Below are 14,113 nucleotides of genomic sequence, written 5' to 3'. Positions count from 1 at the left end.
TTTTATAATTGTATTTTCAATGTTTTCTAGCTAATAATATAGGGAAGTTATTAATTTCTGTGTATTCTTTTATATTCTACCACTCTACTACATTCTTACGTTATGAGGGTAGTTTACTCTATTGTGTTTTGTTTGTAGACAGCATTATCATCTAATAACTTTGGAAAGGAGAACTCACGACATTGTTTGCAGATGGTGGTAATATATTTTATTGTAATATGTTATACTAAAGTATCCTATATAACATTCTTCTATAAGATACATATTATATTTTGTTTGTTATCTAACAATTATATATATAAAATACACAGTTTTTCTTGCTGTCATCCATGCTCTGCCTATTTCAAGTTTCAGAAAGTGTATTGCTTAACTTTTGCTGTATAACAAACCGTCCCAAAACAGTGTCTAAAACAACCACCGCTTTATTTAGAGTTCATGACTTCATGGGTTGGTTGTGTGTTTCTTCAGGTCTGGGCCAGCTCTGCCAGCCTCTGTGTCTGTGGTCAGTCCTTTCGATGGCGTTTGTTGGCTGGGGTGTTTCAGTTCTCCTCCGTTTGGTGTCTCATCCTTCCAGGAGACGAGCTTGGGCATTTCCACTGAGGTCTCTGGGATCCAATGGTATCAGGTACTTTTCAGGACTCAGCTTGCATCACATTTCGTTATTGTACCAGTGTCCAAATTAAGACATATGTTCAAGCCTACAGGAAGGGTTTGAGGGGCTTATCTACAGGAATGGTTACAGGGAGATTTGAACAAATTGCGGGCCATTACTGAAAAAAAAAATTTACCACAGGTGGCAGACCATCATTGCCTGTCTGTATTTGTTTCCAACAGCATAATGTTCCTGGACTTGGGGACTCCTGATGACTGGAAAGTGAAATAATGGAGGAGAGTGTGAAAATTTTCTTGCTCTCAGAAAGTAATTACTTCCCAGTAGATAAATGACCATATACCTCTAGTTGGAAAGTGAAATGGAATCACAGAGCAGTGGGTCAACCTCTTCCTCCTTATTCTCAGCTCAACTGTCTGCCTCAGTGTCCTGTTTGACTTTGATTATCATAGTTTCCTCCTGAAGTTTGGAAGATTGTGAACAGTTTTCCTAGATTGCAGAGATTTTCAAACCTAGATTCTGTGTATTTCCTTGACTCGTTCAATGGGAAGGGAGATAAGGGTGAATCCAGCACTGTTGGTTGCCAGCACCCTAACACTGGGGTGTCTTTCAAATAATTTTCATTTACCATATGTGAAAGACTGTGCCTATATTCAAATCTATAAATATTGATCAAGTGTTTTTTGGTACAGGCTGTGGGAAAATAAGGTTGAAATAAGATAGTCCCTATGTTCAGTAACTCATTATTTAACAAAAACTGTATCTTGGCATTTAGATGGAAAGTTTCTTGTGGGAAGTGACCCAGGTCACATGGTTCTGAGAATACATTTACTTTAAACATTAAAATAATATTACTTTTAATAAATTCTGATTCTCTTTGTCACTCTCTCTCTTTCTCATCCCATATCCCCCATTTAAAGAGTATTCTGCTAGGAGTAAACCCACTTTCTAGTTCTTCACTCTTCATTAATTTTGACAACTCTTATCTTGAAAAAGCTTTTTCCATAGACATTTTCCTAATTAAACACCTCTACTACCAAGTGTTAAAAAGAAACACAACACTAATAAATATTAGAGAGTAAAAACTCCTTTGAAAACTTAGGACAGGTTCCACTGACAAAGTTCCAATGATTTCAGGATCTATGCCTGCAGTAGACTTTTTTTTTTAACCTTCAAATTGTTTCTTTTCCCAGAGAGTTATTAAGGAAAAACCTAAAATTTATAATTCATCTGTGTTTAGAATGTTAATATTTTAATACTTTAACAATATATGTAAAAGAACTTTTTAATTCTAAATGCAAATTATTCTTAAATACTATAATTGTCTTGACTAACATGGTCTAATATTAAAATCAAATCTGGTTTTACTGCATTCTTAGAAAAGAATGTAAGACAAAAATAATCTTAAATTATCTTCGTGAGGGCTCTCTGATCTCTAACCAGAACCACTTGAAACATTTTGTTCTTCTAAGTAGCCAGCAATCATTGGTGTCTGCCCACTCCTACCCAGCTAAGCCAAAAAGAAACTTACTGCTTCATATATTTAATTTTGCATTTATCATCCAACAGATGTTTATGGAGCCCCTGAAACAAACCAGGCATTCACCTAGACCCTGAAAATACAAAAATGTATATATAACACAAAATTCCTTACTCTCAGGAAGATCACATTCTAGTGATGGATATGAACAAGTAAGCAAAGAGTTATAATACCCTATGCTGTAACAGAGACATGAAATAGCATCTTTGGGGAACAGAGGAGGAGGCAAAAGCAAAGGAAGGAGTGAGTTTGGGAGAGATAACAAGTTAACCATGGAAAAGGCCAAGAAAGGGCCCAAGCGTGAAGGAAGGTGCAAGGGTAAACCTGAGTTAAAGAGCTGGAAGGTGCTGATGGGGATCAATAGGAAATCTGGAAGAGTTTTCAAAGGGTCCTAGTGAATCTGGGTGAATGATCTGTTGCTTTGAATCTTCAAACACTTTCTGCAATATTATGTTCCATTTAAAGCACTTTAATCATGACTGCTAGCCTACATGCAAACACATTGTTCCATGTCCCTGTGAGATATGTAATCCTACCCCCAGCCAAGAGCCTCACATTCCAGAAACTCAAGCCATGGTACAGAAATCCAAATTCAACTCATCAACACCATCTGCATAACCAGCTGTTCAACCTCCCATATATCCTTCTTTTTTCATGTACCACATGTTCATAGGATAAAAGAAATTATGAATGAAAATGCTCTCTGTGCACTGAAGTCCTACATTTCATAACTCCAATGGCATCCCCTAATGTCCTCTGACAATTCTGTTTATGCCACTTGGAGAGGCAGGTTATACTATCTTGGGGAAGGATTCAGGTATTTGGTAACTTTTAGCAGCATCTTCATCCTAAGATCCTGAAAGCACAGACCAGAAAACCAGCACATGTGTCTTATGACTTGCTGGGATGTTCCCGTGCAGCAAGCTTCATGGCTTTGGCAGGCACTCACTGGCCACATCACAGTTTCTCAGGGCCGGGCTTCCCCCTTTGTCCTGTGCTTTTTATTGAGAGCATTTGACTTCCTGTTCACCCATTCACAAACATTTACAGGATGCCTAATAAATACCCAATAGATAACTATCAAAACACAACAAATATATCTTTCAAGTATTGAAAGTAATAGTCTGAAGGATTTTTTTTTTTTTCTATTTCTCCCCTTAGTCACTGAAGGTGATAAAATAACATACCTGATAGGGCATTTGTAAGGACTAAATGAAATATTGCAAATGAAAGACTTAAAACACAGACTGGCATATAGTAATTACTCATTATGTACTTGCTATTATTATTATTAGAAAAAACAGGATTAATGCATAGACCATAAATGTTATGACTCGCGACAACACTTTTATGATTACGGCTGATTGTAAGCTTACATAATTGTGCCTTGTCAATAATGGGCACACACACACAATTAAACAATTATCCAGTAAATTAGATTGGTATTGCAACTTATCTGAATGGTGCAATTTTTTTAAATTGTAGTTTGTTAAAACAAACAAAATCTAGTTGCCCTTTGATTATGTCCACTTAAAATTTCAGTCAACTATTTTGTGTAGCAAAGTATGATTTGTTGCTGTGTTGGGGATTTATTTTTTTAATAAAATGTTTATTATTCAATGGAAACACAAAGAGGGCACATCAGTAAAATATGGAACATGTTATTTAATTAGATAAATCCTCAAATTAACTTAAAAATACACTATATGTTGTTGAGAGGACTTTGAACGACAATGTTGAGTTCGAGACTATGACGCATGCCAAGTAGGCATCCTGAAGGATAAAGAACTTAAACAACTCCTCTCTCTGTAGCTTTCTGTATCTGACCCAGAGCAGCATGTCTTCAAAGCAGCCTGGTGTAACGCATTTTGTGCGTAATGGCTATCTGTTCCTTCTGTTGTCCTAGATAATTGCTATAAAAATACCTGTGCTTCATCACAGTCGTTCAAACAGTTAATTTTTTCCCTCTTACTACTATTTTTGATCTATGATTTCTACAAATTTGGAAAAAAACAAAGATGATTAAAAGTATTGCTTGAAGACTTGTGGATCAGAGGAGTTTACTTCCCTCACCCTGAAGACAGGCTCCAAAGGTTTCCTTTCATTGTTCATCTTAAAAAAAGTAGAGGGTATTAGGACACTGGTGAAGGTAATGCAATAGGAAAACCTATAAACATTTCATAAGTTTATATCTTCAACTTATCTGTGAAAGATTCCATCACTTATGACAAGGAAGTTTTCTTACGATGATTACAGGGCCCTAATTTAATGTGCTGTGGGACAAGTCGGGTACTGTTTCTCTGCTACCCAGAGGTCCTAAGCAGTCACAAATACTGGAGCAGGATTTCTGCCCCTAGGAACGTATCTCGAATGCATTTTATTTAATTTTAAATGTCACAAACTGAGATTCAAAATTTCTGGGGATATCTGACAAACTATTTGAGGGGGATTAGAAAAGTGAAATTACATAAGCGTCCGTGGTTTTGTTTAAGAATGTGGGAAGTTTGTGAGCAAATGCCCAAGTGACAGAGAGGAGAGAGAAGTATCTATTGCTTGGAGTCAGAGGCCTGTAGAGTGAAGGGCTGAGGCAGAACCTGAAGGAGCTATTTTCAAGAAGGACTGACAGACAGTAGAGGTGCAGGCAGCACTGCTTAAATCCCTAAGCAAAATGTGAAGAGCCTTCTACTTGTTTCTGCCTGGAACACACATATAATACATCAAGGGTCTTACACGTCAGTGTTTTCCAGGTAGGCACCAATAATGGTCCCAATTCACCTTCAAATGTCATTACACAAAGGTCATCACTGTGGAGCTAATGAGTGATAGAAGGTATTATGAGATGAACTTTTTACCCCCAAAATTCATATGTTAAATCCCTAACTCCCAGTACCTCAGAATGTGAATATATTTAGAGACAGGGTCTTTAAAGAGGTGATTAAATTAAAATGAGTCCGTTAGAGTGGGCCATAATCGTATAAGGACACAACTACCCAATCCTGGGTAAATTAGTTAACATTTCTGTGCCTCTGTTTCTTCATCAGTGGAGATAACAAGGCCAATCTCATAGGGCTTTTGTAGGGATTAAATGAATTGATGTATATAAAGTATCAAATTATGCCAAGAATACAGTGATGTATGTAAGCGTTAGCTGTTATTATTTTTATTATTATTATCACTATGGGCAGACACTAGTCAAAGTGTTGAATCAATCTTCACAAAGATTCTTAGGTAACTGCAACATGGTGAGGTAAATTTTGTTACTCAAGATCACACCATTAGTAAATGGTAGACCCCAGATCTGACATTAAGGATTTCAGGCCCATAGATTATTGTGCTCCACAGAAACAAAGCCTTTATTTACAAAGCATTACAAAATGCCAAACAGCTCACTAAACAGAAGGTGTATTTATGTTTACAAGATTTACATTAATCCAAGTGACTTCTCAAAATGATAAATTTACAAATTTAAAAAAAATTCATTTATTACTGCATTCTGAGCGGAGAATGATACTATTTAGACAGTGTGTTGAAGCAATAAGCTTCTCTCTTCTTCTAAAGACATATTATCTATTAATACTAAGTAATTAAGGAAACGTTCAATGAGAAACATTTGATTAAGGTAAACAGAAATAAATAGCTTTTAAAATATATTCAGAATGCTTTAGCATATGCATTTAAAAATATTCTATATTTTTGATTCTTAAAAATTTATTCAAGAAGTAGAAATATCTGAATTTCAGATTGAACAATGCATTCTGAAAGAAATACTAATTGTGTTGTTTCCATTTACAAGTTCTTTAATTCACAAACAAGTTGTTACATCTGATAGAAGAAGGCATTTTATATTTCATCTGGTGTGCATGTATTTGGACTGAGAAATATTTCCTCACTTTCTTTAAGTACAAAATTATAAGTGCATAGTGGTGGTCTGTGAAAGAGAAAAACAGAGAGAAAAAAATAACTATTAGTAAAACAGCAAATTTATTTTCTTCTCATAAATATTGGAATACCCTATGCCTGTGACTAACTAGTTCTCTAAATGCAGGGAGTTGAGATAAACCTCTGGGATCATTTCTACTCCATCTAATTTGTCTACATAGGGATGAATAGACACAGTATTTGTGAGAAAGAAAAAATTCTCTGTGCTTCAACATCTTCTCTCTTTGCTGCTTCACTGGAAAACTTACATTGAATGGGAAATACTTTTGGATACTGAAATAGCTGAAACCTGAACTCAACTCTTAGTGGCTGGGCCACTTCTTCTACCATGAAAGCCACCATGGAAGAGTTGGGCTGAATTGCACAGACAATTTTGCCAAATATTTTAATCAATCCTCTGCCACCTGCTAAAATGGAAATAATAACATTTAAAGTATTCTATATCTTGGAGAAATTGTGTATTTAGTATTTGAAGGTTTCTGAGAAGTCACGTCACTGTGGTGAATCAGGCATCTTGTCTCGTGATTTATCTTCCTGTTAGTGTCTTGAAAACTTCAAAAAAGCAATCAACTAGAATAAGCAAAGATTGGTCAAAATTCAGGAAAGGAGCTAAAGGAAAAAGTGGTGTAATAAATGGAAATTTCCTGTATCAGCCATACTAACTTAGTCAAGGAAAAGGGAGCAATTCAACTGCACAGGTGCTGGTAGTTCGCCTTTATTTGACATATGCACTGCTCTAGTTCAAGAGATATATTGCTGTCTGTCTCCTTCTATCTGGATTAAGACATCGTTGAACATGTTTTAAAAATATCAACAGTGTTGTTAGGTTAAATTCTTCCATTTTAAATCAATTTCCTATATCTGCTAATATTTGAAAAGTAGTAAAATATGAACATATTCATCTTTAATTCTAAAAGCTGATATAGAATACTACAATATTTTCCACTTGAAATAATAAATGCATCTAGGAATTTTAATTTTAATAGTATAGAAGTAAATATGAAATGACAGTACCTCAATCTGATAAGATTCTGATTCTTAGATATTAGCAAAAGTAGCTTTTCGTTAAACTGTCGGAGTTCAGAACATAATCGAAAACTCAGATATAATCCTTTCTCCATTATTAAGAAATAAGTGGAAGAATGACTTTACCACTTCCCCTAACAAATACATATATACTTATGTCAATTTTTAATCTAGCCTGCTACAGCCTTTATTCAGTGAGTGAGCCTTCAGTGTTATGGATATCCCTGATCCACCTAATTTTTAAGTTGTCATCATAGGACAAGGGTGTTATTAGACTTATTAATAAATTACCTCAGTCATTAAGTAATTGTTCTATTCACATATTCATAATACAATATTATGGCAAGTGTGCTCTTATTTTCTACAAAAAAACAAAAGCTCATAACCCTGTTACCATTGAAATATGTTCAATATAGTAAATGTATATTTTTATTAAATATTCCACATTTTACAAAGCTTCTGCAAGCATTACAAAACAGTTTAGTCAGGTTCATTACGCCTACCAAAGTGAAATTTTACCAAAACATATGAGAAAAATTAATTTTCTTTGTTTTTACATTGTGAAAAGCCTATCTGGTTCTACTGCCAGGACTCTGATTTTGAGATCATTTATCCTATGTTATTAATAGTTCCTTCTCCCCGAATCAAAATTTTTAAACTCTATAATTTAGAAAAAACTATGTGATATATGTTGAACTATCATAGGAAGAAGACTATTTAGTGGATTTTTTTAATTTAAAAAAAGAGCACTGAATATTGCATTTCTAATGCTTTGTTTACCACAAATTAGCAGAAATGAGCACAGTACATTGATAAAGTATAAACTTTAATAAAAAATAATAGAAGAAATCCAAGTGTTAAAAAATCTCTCTAAAATTCAAATACAATTAGCTTTTAATTTTAATCCATATATATTCTACCAAATTACAGGGAATAGACATGCTTCTTTATTTAAAAAAGCTCCCTAGGGCTTTTGTACAACATATCACCACATCTATGCATCTAGTATTTTTAAAACTTACTTAGGATAAGGTTCCCATAATTAACAAAGGTGTCTGTTCCTACCTGCCAGATGATCAGGTAAAAAGAATAGAATGGTCTTGCCTCAGTAGTGGGGGTAATTAACCCTAAACTTAGCACTACTCCAGTCCTGCCTAAAACACCTTGAAGGCAGGACCTCAAAGAATCAACCTGTTTAAAAGTAACTTAACAGCATCTTGAGAATTAACCTGAAGAATATTTATAAGAATACAAAAATATGGAGCACCTAACATGATGAAATACACAATGTCTGGTGTCTCATCAAGAATTACCAAGCATGCAAAGAAGCAGGAAAATGGAACCATATGAGGGTCAACCAACTGAAACCACCCGAGAACTAGCATAGATGTGAGAATCAGCAGACAAAGGTATTCAAAGAGTTATTATAACTGTATTTCATATGTTCAAATAGCTAGGTAGAGACATAAGAGATATTAAGAGAGTCAAATCAAACTTCCATAGGTGAAAACTATAATATCTGAGTTGAAAAATACCCCGGATAGGATAAATATCAACTTAGACATTGCAGAAGAAAAGAATAGTGAACTTGAAGACACAACAACAGAAACTATTCAAAATGAAATGTAGGGAGTAAATGAAATTTAGAACTTCACAGAGTATCAATGAACTGTGGGACAACTTCAAGCAGCCTAATAAACTTGAAGGGAGAGGAGAGAGTAGGGGCATAGAAAAAGATATTTCAAAAAGAGTTAAAAATTTACATAAAATCTGATGAAATCCGTAAACCCATGGATCCAATAAGGTCAAACAGTAAACACAAGAGATATGAAAAAAAATTCCAAAAAGCCACATCGAATCAAACTGCTTAAAATCAGTGATAAGGAGAAAATCTTAAAACCAGCCAGAGAAAAGAGGCTTATTTTCCTCATAGGAACAAAGGAAGGATAGTAGTATATTTCTCATTAAGATCAATGCATGGTCTAAGACTGTACAGCAACATTCTTAACGTACTGAAAGTAAAACAACAACCATCAAACTAGAATTCTATACACAGAGAAATTATCTTTCAAAATAAAGACGTCATAAAGACTTTTTCAGACACACAAAAGTTGAAAGAATTCACAACTATCAGATCCTACAAAAAAATCTTAAAGGAACTCCTTTTGTTATAAGATAAATTATACCAGATGGAAATACGCATCTACATAAGGGTTAGAAGTGCACCAGGAATGGTAACGATATGGAAAAAATATATAAGACTTTTCCTAATGATTTATGTATCTTTAATGGACATAACTCTTTGAAGAAAAGTGATGCACTGTATTATAGAAATCTTAGCATATGTATAATTAAAATGTATGCCAATAACAGCACAAGAGAGAAATGGAAGTATACTACTGTAAGGCTCTCATGTTATATGTAAAGTAGTAAAATTCACTTGAAGGTACACTATGATAAAATAAAGATTATAATATAAACCCCAAAGAAACCACTAAAATAAACAGTTATAGATAATAAACCCACAAAGAAGATCAAATGTAATCATAAGACTCCTCAATTTACCAAAAGAAGGCAGACAATGAGAAATTAGGAACAAAGAACAGATGGGACAAACAGAAAACAAAATAGCAAGATGATAGATTTAAACCCAAATATATCTACAATTACATTAAATTTAAAGATGCAGATACCCTCAATTAAACGGCAGAGGTCATCAACATCATTTGTCATTTGAGAAATGCAAATTAAAAACACAGTGAGCTACCTCTACACAAGTATTAGAACAGCAAAAATAAAAAACAAACAACAAAAAAACTGTTGAAGGTGCAGTTTTTGGTGTAAGAGAGCAGTAGAACTCTGATAAGTGCCAGTGGGAATACAAAATGTACAGTCACCTTGGAAAAGTCTGTCAGTTTCTTATAAAGTTAAACATACACTCACAATATGACCCCACAGTCTCTCTTCTAGGTGTTTATCTAAGAGAAACGAAAACGTATGTTCACATAAAAACCTGCAGGCAAATATTTATGTTGGCTTTGGTCATGGACAGATATCAAAAATTATGAACAAATTATATTTCCTCCAACTGGTGAATGGATAAAGGAACTGTGGTATATCCATACAATAAAATACTATTCAGCAATAACATTCCACTGATATAGGCAACAACATGGATGAGTTTTAATTGTCTAAAAGTGAAAGAAGCCACACTTATAGGGCAACATACTATATGATTCCATTTATATAATGTTCTGGAAAGGGCAAATCTAGGTGCAGAGGTTGTCAGAGAGTGGGCATGGGGAGTTGAAAATAAAGGGGCAGCACAAGGCAGTTTTTATGATTGATGGAAATGTTCTGTATCTTAATTGTGGTGGTGGTTATATGACTCTATGCACTTATTAAAACTCATAGAACTGTATACCAAAAAGAGTACATTTTACTTAAGTAAAGTTTTTAAAAGTAGATTTAGTTCACCTTTTCTCAGGAAGTCATCCAGGTACCTCCACTTGAATATTCCTCTCAGTTCCTAAGTTTGAAAGCCTAGTCCACTGGAAAAGCTCAGAAGAACTATGTTGTTTGTGTAGTCTCTATCATAGTTTGTTACAGATAGCTAATTACTGATTGAGTAGATATACAGTTTAGTCTGGACCATAAGGCATCATATTTTTATAACTCACATTCCCAATGATTTGGCAGTGCTAATTCTCATTAATTGCACATTATCTGTATGGACAGATCTAAATGGGAAAAGCAACTAAATGGTTACTGCAATTATCTAGGTAATTAAACTTTAAAGCACATATTTCATCCAAGCATCTGTTAGCATTCACAGCCAACAGGGAATGTTAAGAGTTTTGTCAACCACCCACAAAATGTATTTTAGGTTTTTTTCCCCCTGAGTAGAAGTAATTGCATGTAAATTTTGTAAATTTAGTAAATTTTCATAGTCTATCCACTGTTTAGATTTTACATAAAAATTAAAATGACATGCATGCTTATTTTTTTTCTCTGTGGCCTATCCCAATGACTTTACCGCATTTCTTACTTAACCAATGAAGGAGTTGTATATAACATTTGTCTGTGTAAAACAAGATTAAGGAGACAGTGAATCAAATATAATAGTGGACATACCTGTCTGCCTTTACACTTTCTTTTCCTCTTATAAGTGACTTGAAAAAGAGAAATAAATGGAGCAACCTATGACTGTTGGGTCACCGACATTCTGTGTCAAGGTGTGAACATCATGTGGTGAGGTAAAAGATTTGAAAATGTTCTTTCTATGAATATAAAAAAGGCACTTGTTTAAAGTGCAGATAGTTGTCTATACATGGATACTGTTTATGAAAAACAAAAATTGGGGAAAAAGTATTCAACATAAAGGAAAATCTAAGTTGAATATTCTACAAAAGATGAAATATATTGAGTCATTAACTTACAGTTAAAAAGAGAAAAATTGCTTATAACCAGGTACATGATGTTGCACAGCTCCAAGTCCAATGTGGTCACATTATTATCTGTGTGAACAGTGACCCTTGAGGCTATTATTGTAGTGAATAAGCTGCATGATTCTACACAAAAAGCCTGCTTATAATTCAATGTAAATAGTTAAATTCATGATTCAACTGTAGCATGTGTGACTATAAGTAAGTATGACAAAATATTAAGTGTTATCTCTTAGTTGTGGGATTATATATGAATTAAATTTTCCAAATGTTCCACAGTGGGAATAATTGACTATATTAATTAGTGAAAAACTGTTATTCCTATAAAAAGAGCAGCAACTAAAAGCAAAGAAAACAACAAATGAAAAAAGCCAAGAAAAGTTTGGCTTCGAGTCATTGCAAAGGCACTTCTCAGCTGAGAAACCTTAGACATGTTATAAAGCCTCTGAGTTTCTGTTCCCTTACTAGTAAAACAAAGAAAATACTTAACTCATGGAGTTGTTGCAAAAATTGTAAAAATAGCATTTGGGATGTAGTAGATGCTAAATAAATTTAACCACTATAATTCATCTTGAAAGAAGTTCACTAATATTAAAACAAACTTCTCTGGGATATCCTTTCGAAGAAGTAATCAATCCTTTGTACACAATAATGTTTCCTTAAATCACATGCATCATCCAAAACATGCATCTTGGGAAAAAAACTAAAAATCCTCCTTCTTATATTACTAGTTCCCTAAAGGAGAAGGTTAAATTGAGTTTAGGGCAAATAACTCACAAGATAAATTCCACTTTATGAGATAAATTTGCAATCAATGCAGATTTCTTTTTCTGAAGTTCTTAACTCTGCTGAGAGTCTTCCTATACCCCCAAAACTCTGATGGGTGAGGATTCTGATCACTACATTATAAGAGTGGGAAGTGTGGTAGAAGTGAATAGAGAGTTTGGATAAGAAGTTTACAAAGTATTAATGAATGGAACTTTTACAAAAAGGTAGAAGTGTTTTTATGGTTGGAGAATGTGACATAGTTTCACAGACTTATTGGGAATAAAGCATTTTATTGATGAATTACCTCAGCAAAACAGGCCGATATTTTTCATATAATTATGGGCTGGGCCAGTCTATTGCTTGAGCTGTGTATTTATAGATAAAAGGAGGTATAATAAGAGTTAAATTGGGGACAAACAAAAGAAGGGAATAAAAATGAAACGAAAGGATTGCTACTAACTGAGCATCTGGGGGCTTCCCTGGTGGTGCAGTGGTTGAGAGTCCGCCTGCCGATGCAGGGGACACGGGTTCGTGCCCCGGTCCGGGAAGATCCCACATGCCGCAGAGCGGCTGGGCCCGTGAGCCATGGCCGCTGAGCCTGCGCATCCGGAGCCTGCACTCCACAACGGGAGAGGCCACAACAGTGAGAGGCCCACGTACCGCAAAAAAAAAAAAAAAAAAAAAAAAAAGAAGTCTAACAGTATCTGCTATGAGCCGAATGTATACTTCACATATATAATGTCACTGAAAACATATGGAACATATTGCAAGGCAAATATAGAAAGAAAAGCAACTATTTTGTGAACGCAGGTTGATTGTAAAATGCATTTATATTTATATATTTATGTAATGTACTTTTAATCAAATTTTATTAAGATTTGTATCAATTATTGGGTATTTACATAATAACTATAATTGTATCTTACAGCATAGTTAGTGAAAATATATGTGCTGTAGTTTTTAGGATTATAACCTGAAATTTCTTGCTTACAATGTCCAATTATACAATTACCATTTAAAATTATGTCATAACTTTAGGCAAATTAAAAAGATAATTACTGGGCTTCCCTGGTGGCGCAATGGTTGAGAGTCCGCCTGACGATGCAGGGGACACGGGTTCGTGCCCCGGTCGGGGAAGATCCCACATGCCGCGGAGCGGCTGGGCCCCTGAGCCATGGCCACTGAGCCTGCGCATCCGGAGCCTGTGCTCCGCAACGGGAGAGGCCACAACAGTGAAAGGTCCACGTACCGCAAAAAAAAAAAAAAAAAAAAAAAGATAATCACTTATCTTAATTATCAAATATTTTTTAAAAATTTATATAACTGCAACAAAATTTTAATCTAAGATAAATAATTTTAGAAGTAGAATATGAATAAAGTATCTTGTCCCTATATATGGTAAATAAAATATTGAATTTCTAAAAATATTTAGGTATAGTAACCTCTTTGTTCAATACTCTAATGGTATACAAAAGAAGCTCATTTCCAGTCATCCTAAAACCTTATTCTTATATGAGGCATAGTTTACATTACATATAGAAACACACAGTGGCTATTCACACTGTTGACATTTTTTGGAATTCTTTATCTGTGTCACCTCTCAACATTACACAGACCTAGAGCACCATTTGAGGACCCTCGAGAAAATGGGCTGTGCAGAGTGAAGATGGGGGACAGGCTTCAGAATGAGTGAACAAACTTTGTAAAAATGTAAAACAGTTTTGCCAAAATTGTTACCTTTAAACGCCGTTCACAATTCTAGCGTTCCAATCCCCACATTCTCCC

At 34.6% G+C, this 14,113-nt stretch overlaps 1 protein-coding gene across 1 annotated transcript in view; it reads right to left on the bottom strand.

Annotated features, from left to right (window-relative positions):
- Nucleotides 1-202: 202 nt before the first annotated feature.
- LIPI (lipase I) overlaps nucleotides 203-14,113 on the bottom strand; it is an 81,162-nt gene continuing 67,251 nt past the window's right edge. The window contains exon 11 of the mRNA XM_027115719.1: nucleotides 203-6,078. Coding sequence (XP_026971520.1) covers nucleotides 5,991-6,078 — 88 coding nt within the window. The 3' untranslated portion in view covers nucleotides 203-5,990. The remainder of the gene's footprint in view (nucleotides 6,079-14,113) is intronic.

This window comes from Aethalodelphis obliquidens, unplaced genomic scaffold, assembly GCF_003676395.1.
Source record: "Aethalodelphis obliquidens isolate GAN/ISIS:26980383/991018 unplaced genomic scaffold, ASM367639v1 scaffold1, whole genome shotgun sequence".
Lineage (NCBI taxonomy): Eukaryota > Metazoa > Chordata > Mammalia > Artiodactyla > Delphinidae > Aethalodelphis > Aethalodelphis obliquidens.
Note: the sequence above shows the minus strand (reverse complement) of the source record. Positions and strands in the feature narration are given on the sequence as shown.